This window comes from Mytilus trossulus, chromosome 2 (assembly GCF_036588685.1).
Source record: "Mytilus trossulus isolate FHL-02 chromosome 2, PNRI_Mtr1.1.1.hap1, whole genome shotgun sequence".
Lineage (NCBI taxonomy): Eukaryota > Metazoa > Mollusca > Bivalvia > Mytilida > Mytilidae > Mytilus > Mytilus trossulus.
Window position 1 is genome coordinate 98,903,005 of NC_086374.1, and position 23,193 is coordinate 98,926,197.

The 23,193-nt window shown below is 32.1% G+C and overlaps 1 protein-coding gene across 1 annotated transcript; it reads right to left on the reverse strand.

Annotated features, from left to right (window-relative positions):
* Positions 1–1,294: 1,294 nt before the first annotated feature.
* On the reverse strand, positions 1,295–17,829 carry LOC134708510 (26S proteasome non-ATPase regulatory subunit 3-like). The gene is made up of 11 exons (XM_063569118.1): positions 17,511–17,829; positions 16,651–16,841; positions 14,686–14,826; positions 13,648–13,784; positions 12,097–12,287; positions 9,268–9,371; positions 8,260–8,374; positions 6,787–7,010; positions 4,340–4,495; positions 3,482–3,532; positions 1,295–2,074 (listed from the first exon to the last, which is right to left on the reverse strand). Exons 1-11 carry the CDS (start codon positions 17,653–17,655, stop codon positions 1,997–1,999), a joined length of 1,533 nt encoding a protein of 510 aa, XP_063425188.1. The 5' UTR covers positions 17,656–17,829; the 3' UTR covers positions 1,295–1,996.
* Positions 17,830–23,193: the final 5,364 nt, after the last annotated feature.

Here is a 23,193-nt window from a genome sequence, read left to right on the forward strand (position 1 = left end):
AAAACTCAAAAACCTAACTTTGACCACTGAACCATGAAAATGAGGTCAAGGTCAGATGACACCTGTCAGCTAGACATGTACACCTTATAATCATGCCATACACCAAATATAGTAGCCCTATTGCATATAGTATAAGAAAAACAGACCAGAACACAAAAACTTAACTATAACCACTGAACCATGAAAATGAGGTCAAGGTCAGATGACAACTGCCAGTTGGACATGTACACCTTACAGTCCTTCCATACACCGAATATACTAGACCTATTGCTTATAGTATCCGAGATATGGACTTGACCACCAAAACTTAACCTTGTTCACGGATCATGAATTAAGGTCGAGGTCAAGTGAAAACTGTCTGACAGGCATGAGGACCTTGCATAGTACGCACATACCAAATATAGTTATCCAATTACTTATAATAAGAGAGAATTTAACATTACAAAAAATCTTAACTTTTTTTTCAAGTAGTCACTGAACCATGAAAATGAGGTCAAGGACATTGGCCATGTGACTGACGGAAAGTTCGTAACATGAGGCATCTATATACAAAGTATGAAGCATCCAGGTCTTATACCTTCTAAAATATAAAGCTTTTAAGAAGTAAGCTAAGGCCGCCCCCGCCGCCTAATCACTATCACTATGTCGAGCTTTCTGCAACAAAAGTTGCAGGCTCGACTTAAAATCATCCCTTTTCTAATAGTTTTGTTTTCAACTAACTTTAATTGTAACTTTATTTTAGTTCCGATACCTTAGACCTTCAAACCTCAGGTGAATTATTATTTCCTGTTTAAAGCTTGGCTGCTAACTTTCTAAAATACAACATACATTTTATAGGCAGCTCATTTGCAAGTGTAACTGCCATGCTACCCATCATTTTTTTTTAGGCTAGACAAATAACAGTAGATATGGTAACGTCTTTTTGTAATATGAACAGATCAATCCAGCCTGTGGTTTAAGTGATATTTTGTGGATTAATTATTGAATATTTATGGTATAATAGCAGGATCAATTTTCGAACAGTCCTTAGGTAACACCAGCAATTTTTCGATTTGTAAAGGGGCACAACTCTAGAACAATTAAAGTGACACCACCAAAACTCAAACTTGATCTGTGTTTTGTGGTAATAAGCATTTTGAAGAAGTTTTTTAACATTTGGTTAAGGCAATCTAAAGTTAGGAAAAGAAAACAAAGAAAATCTATTTGTAAAGGGGCATAACTATAAAACTGTTAAAGTGACGCCACCAAAAAGAGAACACCAATGGAACCTCACATTAAAATTAACAAACAAATATAAATATATATACAACTTTATTTCAATTCTAAAGACTCTTCTAATATTAAATTACACTGATAGTACTTTGACATCAACTGATATTGTGATGAATTTCCAATCACAATTTCTCTAATTACTTAAATCTTTCATATTTTGATTACAACCCTTGTCATAATGTATATCAGTTGAAATGATATGGATTCATTTTATGAAGGAGACAAAATTCCATGGGTCGTTAAATGGCAGTACATGAAATAGAAATGTGCTTTCGTGGAGGTAAATTCTCTTTAAAAGAGGACACTTTACTCATTACACAAAAATGAGTACCCACAAAACAGAATGAAATCACAGTTGTATAAAGACAAAAAAAAAGGTATTAAAAATTCTGATAATCCAAAACTTATTAATAAATAGAAATTCCAACTATGCTTTATCAGTTTCTATTAAAAGCTGATTTCAAGGATTCTTGGAACCTATCAAAATATCTCGACATTGAAATAAACATAATAATAAGGCGGCACTTCTTAATAAATCATATGAATGAATTTTCACCCTTCAAGTGAATTTGTCGTTATTTTTTCAACACATGAGCCTTAAATTGAAACATCTCCATTAGATCTCCATTAAAGCTACATAATTATGTAGTTTTAATAAACAAGAATAAAATGCAAATGGTACATGATACCAAAACAACTATATGTCCTAGATTTTAACCCTTGATCAAGGGAAACCATCGAAATCTTCATCTGCAATTTCTTTAGCACTTTCCAATTCTTGTTGTTCACGTTCTCTTCTCTCCTGAAATATTATTAATTGATGTAATTTAAATGACTATAAATTTTTAATTAATTTTACTTGCTTATGATATTTATAGGTCAACACTGATCATTTCAACGAGATTGATTTTCTCCCTTGAGCCGGTACAGAGAAAGCCAGAAAAGCAATCAAGTTGAGATGACCAATGATAATTTGTTTATCGCTATTTTATCTATGATGACGTTATCAATTTCTTGTCAATTTCATAAACAACGCCACGTTCCTTTTTATTTTCTAGCAATAATTTTCCATCTCAAGCGAGCAGCATGATATGAAAAATTATCACAAAAAAAGATCAACGGAAAAATGCACAAAATATCTATAATACTTCCTATAAATATTTGTCATTCCACATAAGATCTCTCAAAAAAAGTTTAAACACTAACTACCTGACCCATGTCAAAGAAAGGAAGTCATTAAACTCTAAATGCTTGTAGTAATTTGATGGAATTTTGATTTATGTTGATACCATCATGTGTATATATGTTGACTTCTAAGCATGTTTTTTCTTTTGTAGTTGGGATGCTGTCTACTTACCTTTTCCTCCCATGTGCTCTTTATATTCATCTCTATAATTTTTTTAAAATGCAAATTTCTCTTTTTTTATATCAACTTATTTAATTCTTAATAATATTTCAGTTAATCAAATAATATTTCACCATATCTAAGTGTTTTATGTTTTTTTTTCTCTGTATCTGTGGCTTAATTCCATAGAGTCAATAAAGAGGACTGATCTTAATGATTTTTAAGGGGGCTCGCGGGTCTAAATGATTTTTTTTTATTTAATATAGAATTTCTCTTTATTTTTCTATAAATGAACTTTATCTTATACTTAATAGAAAAATGAAATAAAAAAATGGGGTAACCGTTCATTTACGCTCACAATCTGCTTTCGAAAGAAGCATACATTTATGTTGATGTCCTTTTTTTCTGTTGAACTAATAGGAGAAAAAACGCTAATATCGAAATAAAAAAAGAACTAAATTACAGAAATCGCTCAAATTTTACAATTATTTAGTTTATGTACAGCTTATTTGAAAACAACATTAAAAAATATAGGTCACCGATAAGTTAAAAAAGATATTTCAATTTTAATGCCAAAAAATGGCATTTTTGCACCAAAGGGAGATAATTTGGAGCTTTTCACATGATATCTACATTTTAAAAGTCATCTGGGGTCAACAAAAATTGATTTTTTGGAACGATTTTTGTACCAAATGATAAAGTTACAACTATTAAAGGTCATAAATAAAATTTGTATTGAAAAATTAATGTTTTTTTTTTCTTCCGAAAATCTTATACCCGCGAGCCTCCTTAAGCCTTAATTTTAACCAAAATAAAACAACAAAATGGACTATTTTAATAACTGGATTCCAGTCCACACATTACCTCTGCTGATTCCAGATCTTTGTTGTATGATTTTGGTGGAAACCTCATGGCCTGAAAAGGGAAAGTCACTTAAATATAAGAACCGTCTATCATTAACTAATTTTTAAACATAATTTTTAATCTTATAACAAATACTCTATACTTTATACACATTAAAGAAGAACAGAAACATTTATTTTTTTCAGAAAAGACAAAAATCATATGTGTCATTGGATTTCCCTTGAAATATAATTTTTAAGTTGTGTTTTTCTCATTTCCTGTCAGCTCCACCAATAATCTAACATTATTGAAGGCTGTATAGTGTTATTATAGTCATCATGACTTTTTTGTTATAGTAAACTTATATTGGGGTTGCTTTCCCATTGACTGTGTTTCCTTTAATTGTTCCAAACAGAAAGAATATAAGTCTATTGGCAGGTCACCCTTTTATCATGTAAGTACAAGACAGGCAAAAGAAAGGTGTAATTTTAATTTTATGTCAGGTTATGACAGTTTAAAATTTCACATATCTTATTTTTAAAACAACATCTTTTGATATGGAATTATTTTTTACTTTTTATTTTCAAACAATAGTCATATCAGTCTGGGTCAAGGCAAACCTGTCCAAGAGTACTCCTCTCGGGTCCTCCTCCTTGTATATGAAGCTCAATTAGTTGTGCTTTTTGTTCCTAAACTACTACAACTTTTTAGGAATACTATTGGGATTTGTCCTGGACAATCAACGCTCAATAGATGTGGGGTTATGGGATCATAGAATTGCTGTGCAAATTTTACAAAAAATTTCTTGTTTTTTTCCTGTCACAAAAAACAAATGGTTCACAAATATTATTTGGTTTACAGCGATGAATTAAATCTTACTTTAACTGAAGCATTGTGTATGTCTAAACAAAAGCTGATACGTTGATGGAATGCAGTCATTGGTTCCCTGGTGTTGTAAATATCACTGATTTCCTTGGACTGCACATATCCCTTCTCATGGTCAATGGTAGCCTCAATGACACCATCTCTAATTGCCTGCAAAATGTCAACATACTCTCAATAAAGTTTTACTTAAATTAAACACATGGTGAAGGCATGGGAGGCACTTTTTTAATCCTAACCAATCATAAATTAAAAATTTATATTTTAATTATTCTAAGGAAAAGGTAACAACTCACATTAGGAAATTATATTTCAATTATTACAAAATTCTAAGGAAAAGTTTACAACTCATAGTTAGGAAATTATATTTCAATTATTACAAAATTCTTAGGAAAAGGTAACAACTCATATTTAGGAAATTATATTTAAATTATTACAAAATTCTAAGGAAAAGTTAACAACTCATATTTAGGAAAATTAATGCCCATCATCACATGGAAACACTTTATTTTTTTGGAACACCTTACATAAAGTAATTGTAGTACAGAAGTGATTTTTTCCTTCTTTTAAATGAATTGCTCACTTAATATCAAATGTAGTTATTAAAATATCTTAGGAAAAAAATCATGTGTAGAGGGAGATAATAAGATCATTTTTCATGATTATTATTGCCAAATTTAATATACTTTTTCAATAATATACCATTTGATTTTCTTTAATTTAAACTGACCTTGGTGACTATTAAAATAAAATGAAAATTGACAAGATAATAGATATACTATGGCTTGTTTTCATAAAAGTGATATATTGAAAGCTTTACAAAAATTGAAACATGTAAAGAACGATATTTGCTTATAGTTGAGAAAGCTGACGCGAGATCGGTTAATCATGGTAAGGTGGTTCAATTGGGATATTGAGTTCATGCACAAGTGAACTCAGGCCTTTAAAGTCATTTGAGCCAATGCAGTCAAAGTGTACAGTTGCATTTTGCCAAGTAAATAATACTATTAATTATATTATTTATTTTCAGATTTGTAGACCACTAGTATTGGGAAACTTGTACCAGCTGCTTAAAAACGGTGTATTTATAAATACTTTCAACAATACTAATTCAGGGATCTCCATGGAAGAAAATTGAACCATGGAGGAACTTTCACCATCATAAACCGTATCTACGCCGTACAGTGTAGCGCGATAGAAAGTATTTCATCCCTCCACATAAGGATAGGTGAACATGCTAAATCATTGCTTATTTAAATTATATTTATTTAAATTTTCATTATAAATACTAAATAGTAGTATGTATATATATTTTCAATAATTGCCGTTTGTAACCCTTCAAAGGCCAATCCCTCATGCCCCCTCATTTTCCCTTAGTTGAGAATGACCAATAGCTATCACGAATGCCCCATGTAGTTTTCTTGCTATTTTTGGTAATTTTTATGGGGGTTAAAAATCATGTGGAGCTTATTTTTCACGAACACTGTCAAATTCAGAAGTCATGAACCTATTGCCGGTATGGCTGGTTTGCAGCAACGACAAAAGGAGTCTTACGGGTTAGGTAAAAGGTTAAAAAGATTTATAAAACAAACGTTGTCAAATGAAAAGGTTTTTAATGACTTTATCTAGCAAATCGATGCTATGCAACATGCTTCTTTCGAGTCTGAAGAGAAACCGGAAGTATCAATTTGATTGTAAACTACGAAATGAATTCGAAATTACGATACGATATTTCTTTACAGGAAATATTAAAAGTTTTTTCTTTTTAACTTTTAAAGTAGTTCTATATAATAGTACAATACAGCAGTACTCAAGTTATTTGGGGTGAAATAATAATTACTGTTTTACATCTTATTTTGTACTTCTTAAAAAAGGGGGATGCTGATTGCGAAAGTCAAAATAAGTGCACGTGTTCTGCTTGTCAAACTTTGTAACTGGATTATTAATTCATTTATTTAATCTGAATTATCAAAGGCATATGTGGAAACTTAGTTAAATAATTAGACAAATAATCGTCTATCTTCAGATAATATTCTCTTGTCTGGTTTGTTGATCTACCTGTACAAGCTCAGGTACAAGTGATTAGGGATCTTAATCCAAATGTCCCTCAGGCGTTAGAACTGTATTAGATTATAATATAAAAAAAGCCTGAGGGTTATGCAATTACATGCATTAGATTATAATTGCTAAAAAAATGGCGTCAGGCTATAAATTGAACGATGGCGGAAGACAATTGAACGATGGCGCTAGTCATTTGACGATGGCGCAAGACATTTGAACGATGGCAGGGTGCCATCGTTCAACAGGCCATGGAGATCCCTGACTATACTCATATTTATAATAAAATGTGACCTTGTCTCTGCAAGTGGTGTCTTCCCTTGTGGTTATTTGATAAATATTTTATGATCGTTTGAGTTTACAAATTAGAATTTAATATGTTTTACCTTTGCTACAATATATTCTGCATCTTCTGGACTGTCAAGCATCAATTTCTGTGATATATCCATCAGAGAGATCTTAGAATACGACAAATTTATCATACGAACACCAGTCTTTATCACATTGTGTCTCAATCGAATAATTAATGTGTACGTATTTTCTGCTTGAAACTTGGAACCAAATTTGGCCAGCACCTCATTAAATTTTGCTAAGTTACCAATTCTTACGGCTGAAAGAAGAGAGTAGAACATTTAATTATTGAACTGAGGTATTCTAGTAAAGCTTCGTATCATAACAATCTTTAAAATAAAAAGAGATTATGTTATAAGATGTTACAGTTTCTGTAGGCACAACATTCATCAGATATCATTGAAACTAAAAGGTTTGGAATCAAATAATATACATCATTGGAGATTATATGAGATTAAAGGTTTTCAACAGAAAACTTTCTTAGGTCAACATTGTCTCAAGAGAGTTTTAACATTAGTTTTAGTACAACTGAATGAGGTTTTTTTCTGAACATTTTTCTATCAAAAGACAATAAAAAGCGTAATGACTAAGGTTCACTAACATAGATAGCATCATATCATGGTGGACAAATAAGAATCTGATGGTCAGTAGTTTGTTGATGTGAAGTGGTTTGGTTCTTTTTTTTTTAAATAGATTAGACAGTTGGTTTTCCCATTTGAATGGTTTTACTCAGTCATTTTATAGCTTGCTCTTTGGTGTGAGCAAAGGCTTTGTGTTGAAGACAGTACTTTGACGTATAATGGTTTACTTTTACAAATTGTGACTTGGATGGAGAGTTGTCTCATTGACACTCATATCTATATAAAGCCTAATAATCTAGCTACGGTTCATATGAATGCTAAAGGCAATAATTTTCAAACAACAAAGTACCACACTCATGATAGTGAAAGAACAGCAAATGTGATAAATCATCAGAACCTAGAGAGTTTTTGCATACTATACAACTGCCAATAAGACAAACCAGAACAGACTTCAATGCATTATAATACTCCTTTCATTTACCAAAACATTCTTTAAGTTTTGCAAATACTTGAATTAAAACAGCATTACTTTAATTCATCTAAGCAAAACATTCAGTCGATGAACCATAACTGAAGATGCTGGGTAAATTGCTTAGCTTTTGCATATGTTCATATTAAAGTACAACTTTGGACCCCCCCCCCCCCCTTTGGGGGGGGGGGGGGGGGGGATCAATGCATTTGAAATGGGACATATAGCTGGAACCCCCCCCTTTTGAAAATGGCTAGATCCGCCCCTGTTATCCATAGATATATCGCATATGCATTTGGCATAACTTCAGTCCTATGCAAGTATATACATTACAGCATAGCTCACGCTTCTGTTTACATATTTAAATTAAAAAGTACTATACAATTTTATCCATATATATCACATAGGCATTTGGCATAACTTAGTCCTATGCTAGTCTTCATTTCAGTATCTTATACCTTGAGTTAACTGGAAGTATGGAGCTAAGGTTTTTCTCATAGATGGTTGTCTGAATAAATGTCTGTCTGGGATATCACCCAACAATAATTCTACTGTAATGGCTAATTTGTGTACCTGTAAAAATATGTATATATATTTATTAACTGAGTGATTCAAATTTTACAGATAAAAGTTTTAAACTGTCCTTTAATATACCTTGCAGCTTTACATTTTTTTTCAAAACTGTTTGTTCACCTGTTATAAAGCGAATCTTAATTTTACAGTCCTTGATCCATGTCAACATAGAATTAAGAATTTGTAACCACATATATATCTCACTGGAATCTGTGTCACACAATTCAGAGTTTATCCATGTAAACATAGAATTAAGAATTTGTAACCACATATATATCTCACTGGAATCTGTGTCACACAATTCAGAGTTTATCAGAAAGTTTACACCACCTAACAATTGTTCCAAAAGCAAGGTAAATTTAATTCTATCTGAAGATCTGTTTGAAATTTGTAAACAATCTTTTGTATATAAATTCCAAGTAATATAACCTTTTTAATTATTTGTTTATTCCTTTCCTCATATTGATTTCTCCGCACAAACAACTTATGCCTCATGTTTGTCTCTTCAAAGTGAAAATACACTTACCGGGTGCACTTGAGTCAATGTCAACAGTATTCATCGAATAATAAAACATTGCTACTATTTTGTTGAGTGTATTTTCTGTAGTATATTATTTTATTTTATTATTTTTATAATAATTGTTACATATATTTTATTGTCTGTGTATTGCATATGTTATTGTTTATAATAATAATGTCTGTATGCTATATTCCCTCCTGGGGTCATAATTTGGTAAATAAAAAGTATTCTATTCTATTCTATAGTATCTCCTACATTCAAAGTTGTTATGAATTTGACATCAAACACAACCTGTTTGTTTAAATTCTACTAACCCCTTTGCTGTTGACTACCTTAAGACACAAGAAATGTGTGTTCAATAAGTATTACTTACTGTTTGTTTAAATCCAACAGCTCCATGTGTTGGAGCCTTTCTTAAGGCCTGTAATAAATGTTTATGTGCATCTGAATACTCTAACTGTGCCGATTTTATTCTGCCTGAAATAATAAGATACAATCTATAAACAGTTTAGATGAATGACCTATGAATTCAGATTGGGATTAAAGGTCAGTTCTATCTCACAACTGAGATTAGGAAATTCATTTTTGTAGTTTTTGTCAGTTATGTCCTTTTGATACCTAATAAAATAGACTTTCATGATTACATTTTTGATGCAATTTTAAGGAGAAACAGATTAATTTGGTTGACTTAACCTTAGAATTACTAGTTTCAGCTGTCACCATTTAACTCCAGACATCGAAAAATAAAACCTAACATAAAACAACCAGATGCTCCGCAGGGCGTAGCTTTATACGACCGCAGAGGTTGAACCCTGAACGGTTGGGGCAAGTATGGACACAACATTCAAGCTGGATTCCGCTCTAAATTTGGATTGTGATTAAATAGTTGACACAGCATAGGTTTCTGACACAGAATGAATGTATTCAAATGAACTTAAATTTTTTGTTTTCTCTTAGAGCAATTCACTATGCTGTTGAATATTAGTCCTCTCAAAAAAATGTTTGAAGAAATTTTCTTTTTATTTATGAAATTTCAAATGAGAAAAATTTAACCCATTTTTTTATTCACATCCCCCTTTCCCTTATTCCAAAACTAATTTCAATTAAAATATTCTAATGGAGTTTGCAACAATTACTACTCATTTAAATACATGATGTAAAAAAACTGCTTGTTATCACTGAATGGTAAAGATTATTTAAATTTATCAGTTGGTAGTAAAAAGTGAATATACATTGTATATTGTATATAACAAAGATTTAAGTTGATTCTGGACAAAGAAAGATAACTCCAATTAAAAAAAATTCTTGCAGATATTTCTTGCTTACTATACTGGACAAAGAAAGATAACTCTTAATTAAAAAAAAATTTGCTATTTCACAATATTGTGAAATTAGATATTTCTTGCCATTGCACAATACTGTGCAATTGAAAAGACTTGCTATTGCACAATACTTAATATAATAATTTTAGATCCTGATTTGGACCAACTTGAAAACTGGGCCCATAATCAAAAATCTAAGATTCAGCATATCAAAGAGGCCCAAGAATTTAATTTTTGTTAAAATCAAACTTAGTTTAATTTTGGACCCTTTGCACTTTAATTTAGACCAATTTTAAAACTGGACCAAAAATTAAGAATCTACATACACAGTTAGATTTGGCATATCAAAGAACCCCAATTATTCAATTTTTGATGAAATCAAACAATGTTTAATTTTGGACCCCGATTTGGGCCAACTTGAAAACTGGGCCAATAATCAAAAATCTAAGTACATTTTTAGATTCAGCATATCAAAGAACCCCAAGATTTCAATTTTTGTTAAAATCAAACTAAGTTTAATTTTGGACCCTTTGGACCTTAATGTAGACCAATTTGAAAACGGGACCAAAAATAAGAATCTACATACACAGTTAGATTCAGCATATTAAAGAACCCCAATTATTCAATTTTGATGAAATCAAACAAAGTTTAATTTTGGACCCTTTGGGCCCCTTTTTCCTTAACTGTTGGGACCAAAACTTCCAAAATCAATACCAACCTTCCTTTTATAGTCATAAACCTTGTGTTTAAATTTCATAGATTTCTATTTACTTATACTAACGCTATGGTGCGAAAAACCAAGAAAAATGCTTATTTGGGTCCCTTTTTGGCCCCTAATTCCTAAACTGTTGGGACCGAAACTGCCAAAATCTAAACCAACCTTCCTTTTGTGGTCATAAACATTGTGTTTAAATTTCATTGATTTCTATTTACTTTAACTAAAGTTATTGTGCGAAAACCAAGAATAATGCTTATTTGGGCCCTTTTTTGGCCCCTAATTCCTAAACTGTTGAAAATAAAACTCCCAAAATCAATCCCAACCTTTATTTTGTGGTTATAAACCTTGTGTCAAAATTTCATAGATTTCTATTAACTTAAACTAAACTTATAGTGCGAAAACCAAGAAAATGCTTATTTGGGCCCTTTTTGGCCCCTAATTCCTAAAATCTCCCAAAATCAATACCAGCCTTCCTTTTATGGTCATAAACCTTGTGTAAAAATTTCATAGATTTCTATTCACTTTTACTAAAGTTAGAGTGCGAAAACTAAAAGTATTCGGACGACGACGACGACGACGACGACGCCAACGTGATAGCAATATACGACGAAATTTTTTTCAAAATTTGCGGTCGTATAAAAACAAGAATGTGTCCAAAGTACACGGATGCCCCACTCAAACTATCTTTTCCATGTTCCATGAACCGTGAAATTGGGTAATAATCAATAATTTGGCATTAAAATTAGAAAGATCATATCATAAGCAACAAGTGTATTAAGCCTCAAGTTGATTGGACTTCAGCTTCATCAAAAACTACCTTGACCAAAAACTTTAACCTGTAACTACGACTTTCATTTTCTATGTTCAGTGGACCTTGAAATTGGGGTCAAAAGTCTAATTAGAAAGATCATATCATAAGCAACAAGTGTACTAAGTTTCTAGTTGATTGGACTTCAGCTTCATCAAAAACTACCTTAAACCAAAAACTTTAACCTGAACGGACGCACAGACGGACGGACGAACGAACAGAGCCACAGACCAGAAAACATAACGCCCCTCTTCTATCGTAGGTGGAGCATAAAAACACTGATAATTTGCATATACAAATGATCTAATTTTTATGCAATAAAACAGTTTGTTGGTATTGTGTGCTGCTACCTACCAAGATAAAACAAATATCTGGCCCATTCATTATTAGATGCTGTGTCTGGGAAAGTTGATTTGGACACCAATTTGTCAGCTTGTTCAATCAGATTGTAGTGAAGATAGTTACGTAACAAAAGATTCAATATACTGGCTTGACCATCAAAATCTGATCTTAATGTTGCTGTTCTTAATCTAGAGTGGAAAAATCTGAAATGTAAAAATAAAAACAAAATTATTGCATGAAAAAATAATTGTGACAATATCATTACTTTACATTCAAAACAATCACTGATAGGAACTACTTAAGAACTTGGAATAAGGAAACAGTGTGTAAAGACTAGCTTTACAATGTGAGTTTGCAACTATGGGTTAGTGTGAATATCAAATGTATGTAATGTTGCACAAGTTTGAAATGAAATTGAAACTTTAAGTGGTTTCTCCTTTTACAAAGTGTCTTCAATGGCTGTGTATGCTTCAGAGAAAATTATACCACTTGCAGCCTTAATGTAAAAATGATGAAGCCTTGAGATTGAATATGTCTCATAGACTACACCCAGTTTTCCTGTCTAAGGTTGATGGTGCTCTCTTGGCCAAAATGTGTTGAAAAATGCATTAAACACCAACAATCAAACAAAGTATTAACTGTTTATGGAGTTTAAATGTAAAAGTAACGCTCCCAACATCACACTGTTATATATTATTCATTAAAATGTTACAGTTAAATGAATATGCATGACACAGACATACAAAACTAGAGGCTCTAAAGAGCCTGTGTTGCTCACCTTGGTCTATGTGAATATTAAACAAAGGACACAGATGGATTCATGACAAAATTGTGTTTTGCTGATGGCGATGTGTTTGTAGATCTTACTTTACTGTTCATTCTTGTTACTTACAATTTTCTCTATCTATAATCAACTTGGCCCTTTAGATACAGAGGAAAATATTTTGTAAAAATTTATCAAATTAATGGGCAATAACTCCTTAAGGGGTCAACTGACCATTTTGGTCATGTTGACTTATGCTTATTTTCAGATCTTACTTTGCTGAACATTATTGATGTTTACAGTTCATTTCTATCTATAATAATATTCAAGATATAAATAACCCAAAACGGCAAAATCCCTTTAAAAATTACAAATTTTGGGGCACTAACCCAACAAACAGTTGTCCATTTCATCTGAACATTTCAGAGCAGATAAATATTGTCTTCATAAACATTTTAATCCTGTCAGATTTGCTCTAAATGCTTTGGTTTCGGAGTTATATGCCAATATCTACATTTTACCCCTATGTTCTATTTTTAGCCATGGTGGCCATCTTGGTTGTTTGGCCGGGTCATTTTTGAAACTTGATACCCTAGTGATGATTGAGGCCAATTTTGGTTAAGTTTGGCCCAGTGGTTTCAGGAGAAGATTTTTGTAAAAGTTAACGACAATAGACGCAAAGTGATGAGAAAAGATCACTTGGCCCAAAGGGCCAGGTGAGCCAAAAAAACACCATCAAACAAATACTTGAACTTGTTGACTTTTCTCAGATTTAATTTTTTTTCATCAGTAGTACTTACGATCTAAGTTTATCCAACTGATTTGTTAGTTCATAACCCCTTGAGTGATAAAAGTAACATTTGGCAGCCAATTCTCCTAATGTCCTTCTATTCAAGGGAATAATCTTATTCATCAACTTTTCTGAACATGCAACAGCCTACAATTAAATAAAATTATAATGTTACAAAACCATTCAGCTTTTCATGCTCTCTGGTCTGGTTATTCTTTTTTTATAATACATCAAATTTATGAAGGTCTGAATCATTACAAGGATCTGTGTATCTAGTCCGGGCTTTTGACTAAAATCACTCATTTTCCTGTCAATTTATCTTCCTTGATTTCACTCTTAGAGTACCCTTATAGGTCTCTAAATAGAGTTACATGTAAGTATGCTCATGTCCTAGTAATATTCTGAGTTTTGACAGATCAGCAGGCATGTTATACCTGACAAAATATAAAATTCATTGGTTTCTGAATAGTGTAATTTTAAATTTTAAATACATTCAACGTATCAAAAAAATCCAAAAATCAGAAAACAGGAAGGAGATATCTGACAAGATAAGACAAGCACATGTATTAGTCTCTGAGTAAGTAAGAACAAATATTGTTGTACAATCAGACAGAAAAGGTTATTGCCCACATCTATAAAATCTTCACACTTGAATAGTCAGTTTTTAACTCTCCAATGTACAAACATTTAAAATATATATATTACTGGAATCTGATGTACAGTAGTTGTAGTTTGTTTATGTAATTATACGTGTTTCACGTTTTCTTATATAGATTAGACTGTTGCTGTTGGTTTTCCCATTTGAATGGTTTTACACTGGTAATTTTGGACCCTTTATAGTTTATAGCTTGTTGTTCAGTGTGAGCCAAAGCTCTGTGTTGAAGGCCGTATTTTTACCTATATTGGTTAACTTTTATAAATTGTTATTTGAATTGAGAGTTGTCTCATTTGCACTCATACCCCATCTTCTTATATCTTATAACAGACATAAATTTATACCACATCTTCCTATATCTATAAATAACAGACATACAATTTGAAAATTTACCTGAGTATATTTCTTGAGGTCAATCAGATGTATAATTAACAACAGGTGAAGGTATATTTCTACCTCTGGTATAACAGGTATCGTTGCACTTTTACCGGATTTGGGTCTAAATGTAGGTCCAATGCCATTGGATTCCATTGGCTGAAAATAAAACAGTTGCATGCAATCAAGCTTGATTTCGATGTAAGTTTAACAAAAACATTAAAATCTATGTTTTGATGATAATCTCAAAACTGAAAAAGAGTTGAAAAAGTCCTATTATTATCTAAAATGTTTATAGACTTTAACTAGTATATTAGTAGATCATCTCAACGAGATAGAATTCTGGCTTGAGCTGGTATAACGAAAGTGAGAAAGTCAATTGAGTTCAGATGACCAATGATAATCAATTTATCACTATTTCACCTTTCCACTTTGGTAATTTCATTGAGAACAGCAAGTGTGTCCTTAGTTTCTAGCAACAATTTTATCAATCTACTGTGCTGACAAAGGAAATTATCAGCCAGTAAGAAAAAAAGAAAATTTTGTAAAAAAAGCCATTGTATCATGTATATATACAGTACATTCCGGTTATTTGCATAGCCTATTTGTCAGACAAAATTATGCAATAAAGCGGAGTATGCTTATATCCGAAATGCCAAATTACGGAGTCAAATAACATCGATGGTGCAGATCAGCAAAGAAGAAAGATGAACATCCATAGTCCACTTACAACATATTGAATGCTTATATATTTATTCTAATAAAAGTTATTTGTCTACTGTCATACATTTTATTTCATTGTGTATTCTTTCAATAAAGTTTATAAACACATTTTGTTTTAGTTTATTTATGTACGGACTTTTCCTTTACCTGAGATACCAAAATAAAATTGTTCTAAAAATAGATTTGTTTCTATGACCCGGATGTACACATTAAATTGTTACGCTTTGTTTAAAATAAAAGGTTTAACAATACTACACAGTTTATAATCATTGTAAACAATAATTGTGCAATGAACTGCCTTTGATATTCAGTATTTACCGATTACACAGTGATGTGACACTGTTACTGTAACACCGCTAGTTTTGTTTATGCAAAGCAGTTAACAGGTGATGGGGCCATGCACGGGTTATTTGCTGGACACGAGTGTTGAAAGTGAGAAAATATAATCATCAGACGTTAATTTTCTTTTTAAAAAATATCAAAAAGGAAAGATTGATGTATAAAATTCTTCAACCATATATAAATGCCCTGTAATATTTAACATACATGTAGATCACCCAAGCTGAATTACGGATAATGATCGATAATTAGCAGGCGTTAATGTTTTAAAAATTCACCCAAAATATAATCTACGAACAATGATTGAAATCCAATCAATAATTAACACCTTTTGAGATAGAAGATCATAGAATGGTTGTGTTTTTACAACAATCAGCTGATTGACATTTTTATGACCTCGAGGCTTAAAATAGAATATGGGAAACTTTACCTGTGTACACATCGAGGCCTTTTCTATAATCATATAAACACGAAAGATACTGTTTTAAAACTTTATTTGAATAACACACAAGTAAATGTGAAATAATAATGAAAATTATGATGCATACAAGAAAAATATATTTACCAAATTGCCGTTTCCGGTCAAAAATCTCGTCAGTTTTAACTGAGCATATCTAGCTGGCGATTATTTTCTATGCAATAAACCGAAATGCCACTTGTAAGGCTATGCATATAACCGGACAATTTAACATTAGGTGAATGGGAAATGGTTTTGTGCAGGAGAAAAGTATGCAATTAACCGAATTATGCTATTAAGCGGTATGCAATTAAGTGGAATCGACTGTAATACTAAATAAGGAGACCTGAACATTGTATTTGTGTCATTCTGTCTTCTATATCAATTATTTATAAATATGTATACATAGAAAATGGTCTTTGATACAATAAACCTGTTTTGTAACATTTTATTTATCTATTTACCTTATCAAGAAAAGCTATTAGTTCATCTCTTTGTACAGCCTGTGTCAAAAGGTATCCCTGAAACAGTTTTCTCAGTATGGTTTGATTCAGTCGTCTTCTTACATTAACAAGACTACGCATTACTCTTGACATGTAGCGAGGTTCTTTTGCAGAAACTGATTTCTCAATCTGACGTACATAATCTTTTATGTCTAAAAGAAAGAAAATTTATCGAAATGTGAACATATATATATCCGATGAACACTCAACAGTAAATGATAATAAAACAACAAGGGATACAAATAGTAGATAAACAATATGAATAGTCAAGGTAGGAATAGGAATATATGTACATTTTCAGTCTGTTTCTCATCCCTGATTTTAGTAATTTAAAGTGCCAGTATGTTCAAAAAATATGTATGGGGTTTTAGAAAAGAGGGGTGCAACCCCCCCCCCCCCCCCCCCCCCCCCCCTATTTTTTAAGAAAACAACTCTTTGTTCTGGAATTTCTTTTGAATTCAACATGTTCAATAATCAATTGCATTTAACTGACATGTTATATTTTAATGTTTGTCTGCCATTACACAGGTTTCCGTAAAATTTTACGTCGTCAGAATACAAAATACCTGACGCCACAATGGAAAAGTGTTTGTTCATGTTGTTGCATGACGTCAATAGTTCAAGCAGCACTGGTCAGCCGGGAATGGCAATATTGTATTGTCGTACAAGGTGAAATGAAGACATTTTTTTATGTATTAATATGTCAAAAATTATTATGATTATTAAAAAAACAAAAAAAATTTATGTGTTTATATTTCAATCAGCTCCAACATGCACAGTAAAATAATCATATACTTATAAAATCAAGACATAGAAATAACCTTCAAGTGTTAAGAGATCTGGATCTTTCTTTGGTTCTTCAGCTTCTCCCTCATCCATTGCAACATCTTCAATTTTCGGGTCAGTCTTTTTGTTTTTTGTTTGGCTTGGTGCCTCTTTCATCTCAACGTCTGTATTTTTCACCATTTTTAGTTTATTGTCAATAATTACTACTTCATCTATGGGTTATTGTGAATGTTACTTGTTCAAGTAATTGTTTTGATTGTCCACAACTAGTTTAAACTGATTAAAGCTTCGCCAACAAACCCGGCATGATCTGCAAAAAGTGAAACTATGGCGGACTATAGTTCCGCAGAAAATTACTTTAAAAAACTTTTTATTACATTTATAAAATTTTTATCAACGTCAAATAAAAAGGCATCGGTAAAAATTTCCTTATTTTGTATTGTAGTAAGTTATAATTCCTTTTTCAGTACAATCGCATTTTTTTAATGGGTATATAGTTCCTTCCCTTACTTTGGTGCAATAAGTTTTGTTTCGCGGGAATTATAAATATACCATCTCTAGAGATCTCGCATATTATAAAAACAAAACACGTTTCTTCAAGATCAGATGCAAAGTCACGGTACAGCAAAGAGTGACAACTGACAAGGTCGAAAAGCTTTAAAGCCCAAGTTCATTGTTTGATTGCAAAAATGAAAACCCTACTTCAAAAAATAAAGATCATTAAGTACTACTCATTTCTTGAGGGGGGATATAGGACCTTTATCGGGACTCCGAGATCGGGTGTTTTAAAGCTCGGAATTTCGGGATTGCCCCTTTTGGAATCCAGGAAATCTTGTTTTCGAATTTCGGGACCTCGGGATTTCTTGTTTTTAAGCCCGGGATTTCGGGATCAGGACCCCTCTTACCCTCCCTCTTTCTTAGCCTGTTATTTTTTTCATTTTTTTGTGATTTTCTTATTTATATGATATAATGGTGTTTGATTATGTGATTACTTGGCTGTTTTTATACTGATTATTTGATTACTTGGCTGTTTTTATATTGATTATTTGATTACCAGACCAAATATTTCATAATCATTTGATTATCATTGATAATCTAGATTATTTGACTTTAGTCTTGTTTAAAAATATTCAATGATTACTGTGGTGATATTGGCAAAACATGTGTAATTATTTGATAACTTGGACATTGAACCCTCTGAAATTATTGTAACCTTATCAAAAGAATACAAAACAAGGACTGCATACAAGGTTAAATGCTTGAAAATTATTAAAATAAGAAAATGACACAGCAAGTGCCAACGGTTATACTTCTGTGAGTGCCTTCCTTGTTTGTGCTTTTGCCTTTGCCTTTATCGGGCTATATATGAACTTCTTTGCTTATGCTGTATATCTATCTTACAGACCTTCGTTTCACTTTCAATGTTGTATTTTTTTTACTTTTATTAACTTAAGGTGGTATGGGAGTCTAAAACAAAAATGATAGAATTTGTTCATACTTTGCCAAAACGTAACTTATCTTTTGATATATGTTGAAAAATATAATAAAAATGATAGGTCACCGCTTATTTTCTCAAAATTCAGAACGTGACAAAATGGCACATTTTGTATGGATTATACAGGAAAAATCACCATTTTGTGATTAGAAATTAAACAAAATGATAGAATTGTTAATACTTAAGGAAAAGATAGCTTCAGACAATGCGAATATCAAAAGAAAAGATAGGGCCACCGTACGTTTTTTCCGGCTAGAATTCAACATCGGAAAATTCCCTGTAGAATCCTTCGGAAATGCAGTTTAAGAGTTACCTCCCCTTAAAATGCCAATTAAAAATAAATAATTAAAAACAACAACAAAAAAATCAATATTTGCAAAAATATTAATATTTATAAGTTATATTCTTATAAATTGGTTCTTTTAAATGAAAATTCACATTAAATATCTGCATTCCTGTATCAAATTTTGCTAACTTGATAGAAAATCTGGACCACACATAATTCATACGTAATCCATCTCTAGCTAAAGGGTTACATCAAAGGTTACATGAATACGGATTCAACAAGATTGCATCAATCACATGCTATAACCACTGTTTCTTGGCTAATTTTGACAGAATGGAACCATATTGGCTACTAAAAGCAAAGTATTAGTTTACCATTTCTTTTTCTTTTATGAGTACAATGTAAACAAAACAAATAATACATATATTAAATAAAGGCAACAGTAGTATACCGCTGTACAAAACTTATAAACCTTTGACAAAAAACAAAATCGGGGTAACAAACTAAAACCGAGGGAAACGCATTAAATATAAGAAGAGAACAACGACACAACACCGAAACGCAACACACACAGAAACGGACCAAGCATCAGACAAAATACCACGAAAATAACAAATATAACATCAAAACCAAATACATGAATTTGGGATGGACAAGTACCGTGCCACGTCTTATCTTAATATCTCAAAAATAAGAGAAAACAAACGACACAACGTTAAAATGCAACACACAGAAACGAACAATAATATAACAAAGGCCATCTTCCTGACTTGGTACAGCGGGGCATTTTTAAAGGGGAATAAAAATGGTGGGTTAAATTGTATATATATCTCGTAGCTGGTGCCCATGTTTAAACATCAAAGACTGAAAGTGATAGTAGTTTTGTGATCAAAATAACTGGATTTTGTGAGGATATACTCGGAGGTGTCATTAGGTTTTTTTAATGCATTTTCGATTTTGTTTATTTATATATATCATATGTCAAAATTCCATGATGTCAACACATATATCTCAATATCTTTATGATTTTAAAACTACATACAAAATAAATCAAAGTGCTCGAAAGCCGGTGGAGACACAAATAAACATTGCATTATAATTTAAACATTGGTTGAAGTTGATGTTGATTCAACTACAGTTATGGATAACGGAAAGATAACTTTAATTTTAAAGTCTACTTGAACAATGACACCATTGATATCCTAAGAAAAGATATTATATTTGTGAACCTTGCACAAGTTATGTAACTTTCCTGACGAGTTTAAGATCTTGAATATCAGTGAGCATATATTTTGTTGATTAATTTCTGAAAATATTCATAGATAGAACAGGGGCGGATCTAGCCATTTTAAAAAAAGGGGGGTGGGGGTCCAACCCAGAGTAAAAAAAAGGGGGGGGGGGTTCCAACTATATGCTCACATTCAAATGCATTGATCGTCCGAAAAAAGGGGGGGGGGTCCAATCCCCGGACCCCCTGGATCCGCCACTGTAGAAAGCCAAGACAGTTATGATCAATGCACTATATTTGTGTACCTCAAAAGTATAGTGATAACCCTGGGAAGATGTAGATACCAAGTGAGTACTATAGGTTTTGATTGTATTTCATGCAATCTTCACATAAACACAAAAATAAAATTGAGAATGGAAATTCGGAATGTGTCAAAGAGACAACAACCCGACCATGCATAGAGCATGCAGACAACAGCCAGAGGTCACCAATGGGTCTTCAATGTAGCGAAAAACTCCCGCACCTGGAGGCGTCCTTCAGCTGGCCCTTTAACAAATATGTATACTAGTTCAGTGATAATGGACGTCATTCTAAACTCCGAATCATACACAAGAGACTAAAATTTGAAAAAAAACCATACAAAAAGACTAACAAAGGCCAGAGGCTCCTAACTTGGGACAGGCGCAAAATTAGCTAGGTTAAACATATTTTTTTTAAGCTCACCCCCCCCCCCTTTTCCCATATACCTCTAGTCAATGTAGTAAAAACTATTTAACACTACGCATAGTAAAACTCAGTTTAAGTGAAGTCCAAGTTCATGCAAGAATAGAAAACAAAAGTAAATAAACAAAAAGATAATGATACATAAATAAAAAACAGACTACTAGCAGTTACTGACATGGCAGCTCTAGACATCAATTAAACTGATTGAAAGATTATGTCTTCATCATATGAATATCAGGCACAAGCCCTCTTGTTAGGGTTTTAATATTATACCATCATGAAATATATGAGAAGAACATAACTGTGTCACATGCCAACAACTGGTTTTAGAATAAATTAGTTTAATTCCGATGCAAAGACCCTATAAGTAAATCAATATCAAAGCCAAACTATGCAATCTTTAATGACCTGACAGCAGTATCGTAACTATATCCCTTCTAAGTCTATTTAAAGGTTTTGTTAGCTTTTGAGGTGAATACTGACATTTTTGTGCTTTGTAAAGAATATTACCATAAAAGATTGGACGTGAAATACCTGAACGTATAAGATGTCTGCATGTTGAATTATATTTACGAATTATTTTCTTGTACTGATGATATACTTTAGTAAATGTTTTGACTAGATTGTGATATCGAAATCCCTGTATATACTGGATTACAAATTGAATACTGTAATAAAATCTATTCCAATGTTTGAGATCGCCATGTTCAGGTGACCCCTAATTTTAGACCAGCTGCAATTACCATCCCTAAAAGATCGCCGAACACAAAACAGACTCGTCCTCCTCTACAAAGGTATACACGGACAAGCAAACTTACCATCTGGCCGACTGAAAAAACACCAAGGACATGTATAGGCAACATTTTCTGAGACTTCAACCAAAAAAAAATCAGACACATTAAAATCGAGTTTTAAACCATACACTATTAAAGATTAGAAACAATTACCGACAGCAAAGGAACAAAGCTAAAAGTTTCAGTGGAATTGTAAGGGGCCCACTTAAATAGACAACTTGACACACGCACGGTGTATAATGTGTTTGGAAGGACCATCGTCTACCTTAGGTCTATCAAGATCAAGATCGTGTAACTTCGGATTTCAACCTCATTAACAGAGTCAGACAGCCAACTCACTTCCTATGCAAAGGTTGCCCTACTCTGACATAAAATAGTGCTTTCGATGTCATTGTTAATCTAAAATAATCGAACAAATTTGCAGAAATAAAATTTTTGGTGAAAGAAAAATATATTTACTTTGGAATCATTTATTTTCGCGGCAACCAATTTTCGTGGATTATTGAAAACTTGCACGTTGGTGGATATTTAATTTCGTGGTTTTGCCGAATTGTGCATATATGCATATAAAAAAGTCATATGTTGAGAATTTAGTTTCGTTGTTCACCTATACCCACGAAATCCACGAAAACTGGTTTCCAACGAATAGTAATGAATCCACAGTATATCATTTTGAGACAAAATGTACTTGTCTATGATAGATATAAGAAGATGTGGTATGGGTGCATTGGATACAGTTTTTTTTAAAATAATCTTGGAATGTTACCGATTTTATTTCTAATACATTTATCTGAATAACAGACACAGTTGAAATCAATTTGAAGAATATTTTTGCTCTTATAGTCACATTAATGATTTAAACATTATATAGGCATCTGTTGAAGAACATATCAAGATCTCTTCCTGTTGTTTTTGTTTTGTTTTGTTTTCAAGCTGTTATTTCAATTTTGAAACTTAAAGAATTGTAGCAAGCATGCTCATGTACCACATGTCCCCACATTGACAACGGACACACACAATCTCACCAGAATCCTTAGTTCAAAGACTCACAACGCCTACAAAGGGTAAGTTCTTGTATAGATATACACATCCACATATTATATCCTATTTAACTACAAAGTTTCATGAAATTATGTTATAATGTGTATTCAAATGAGTTGCTACAACTAACTGTCACTGTATATTTTACAGA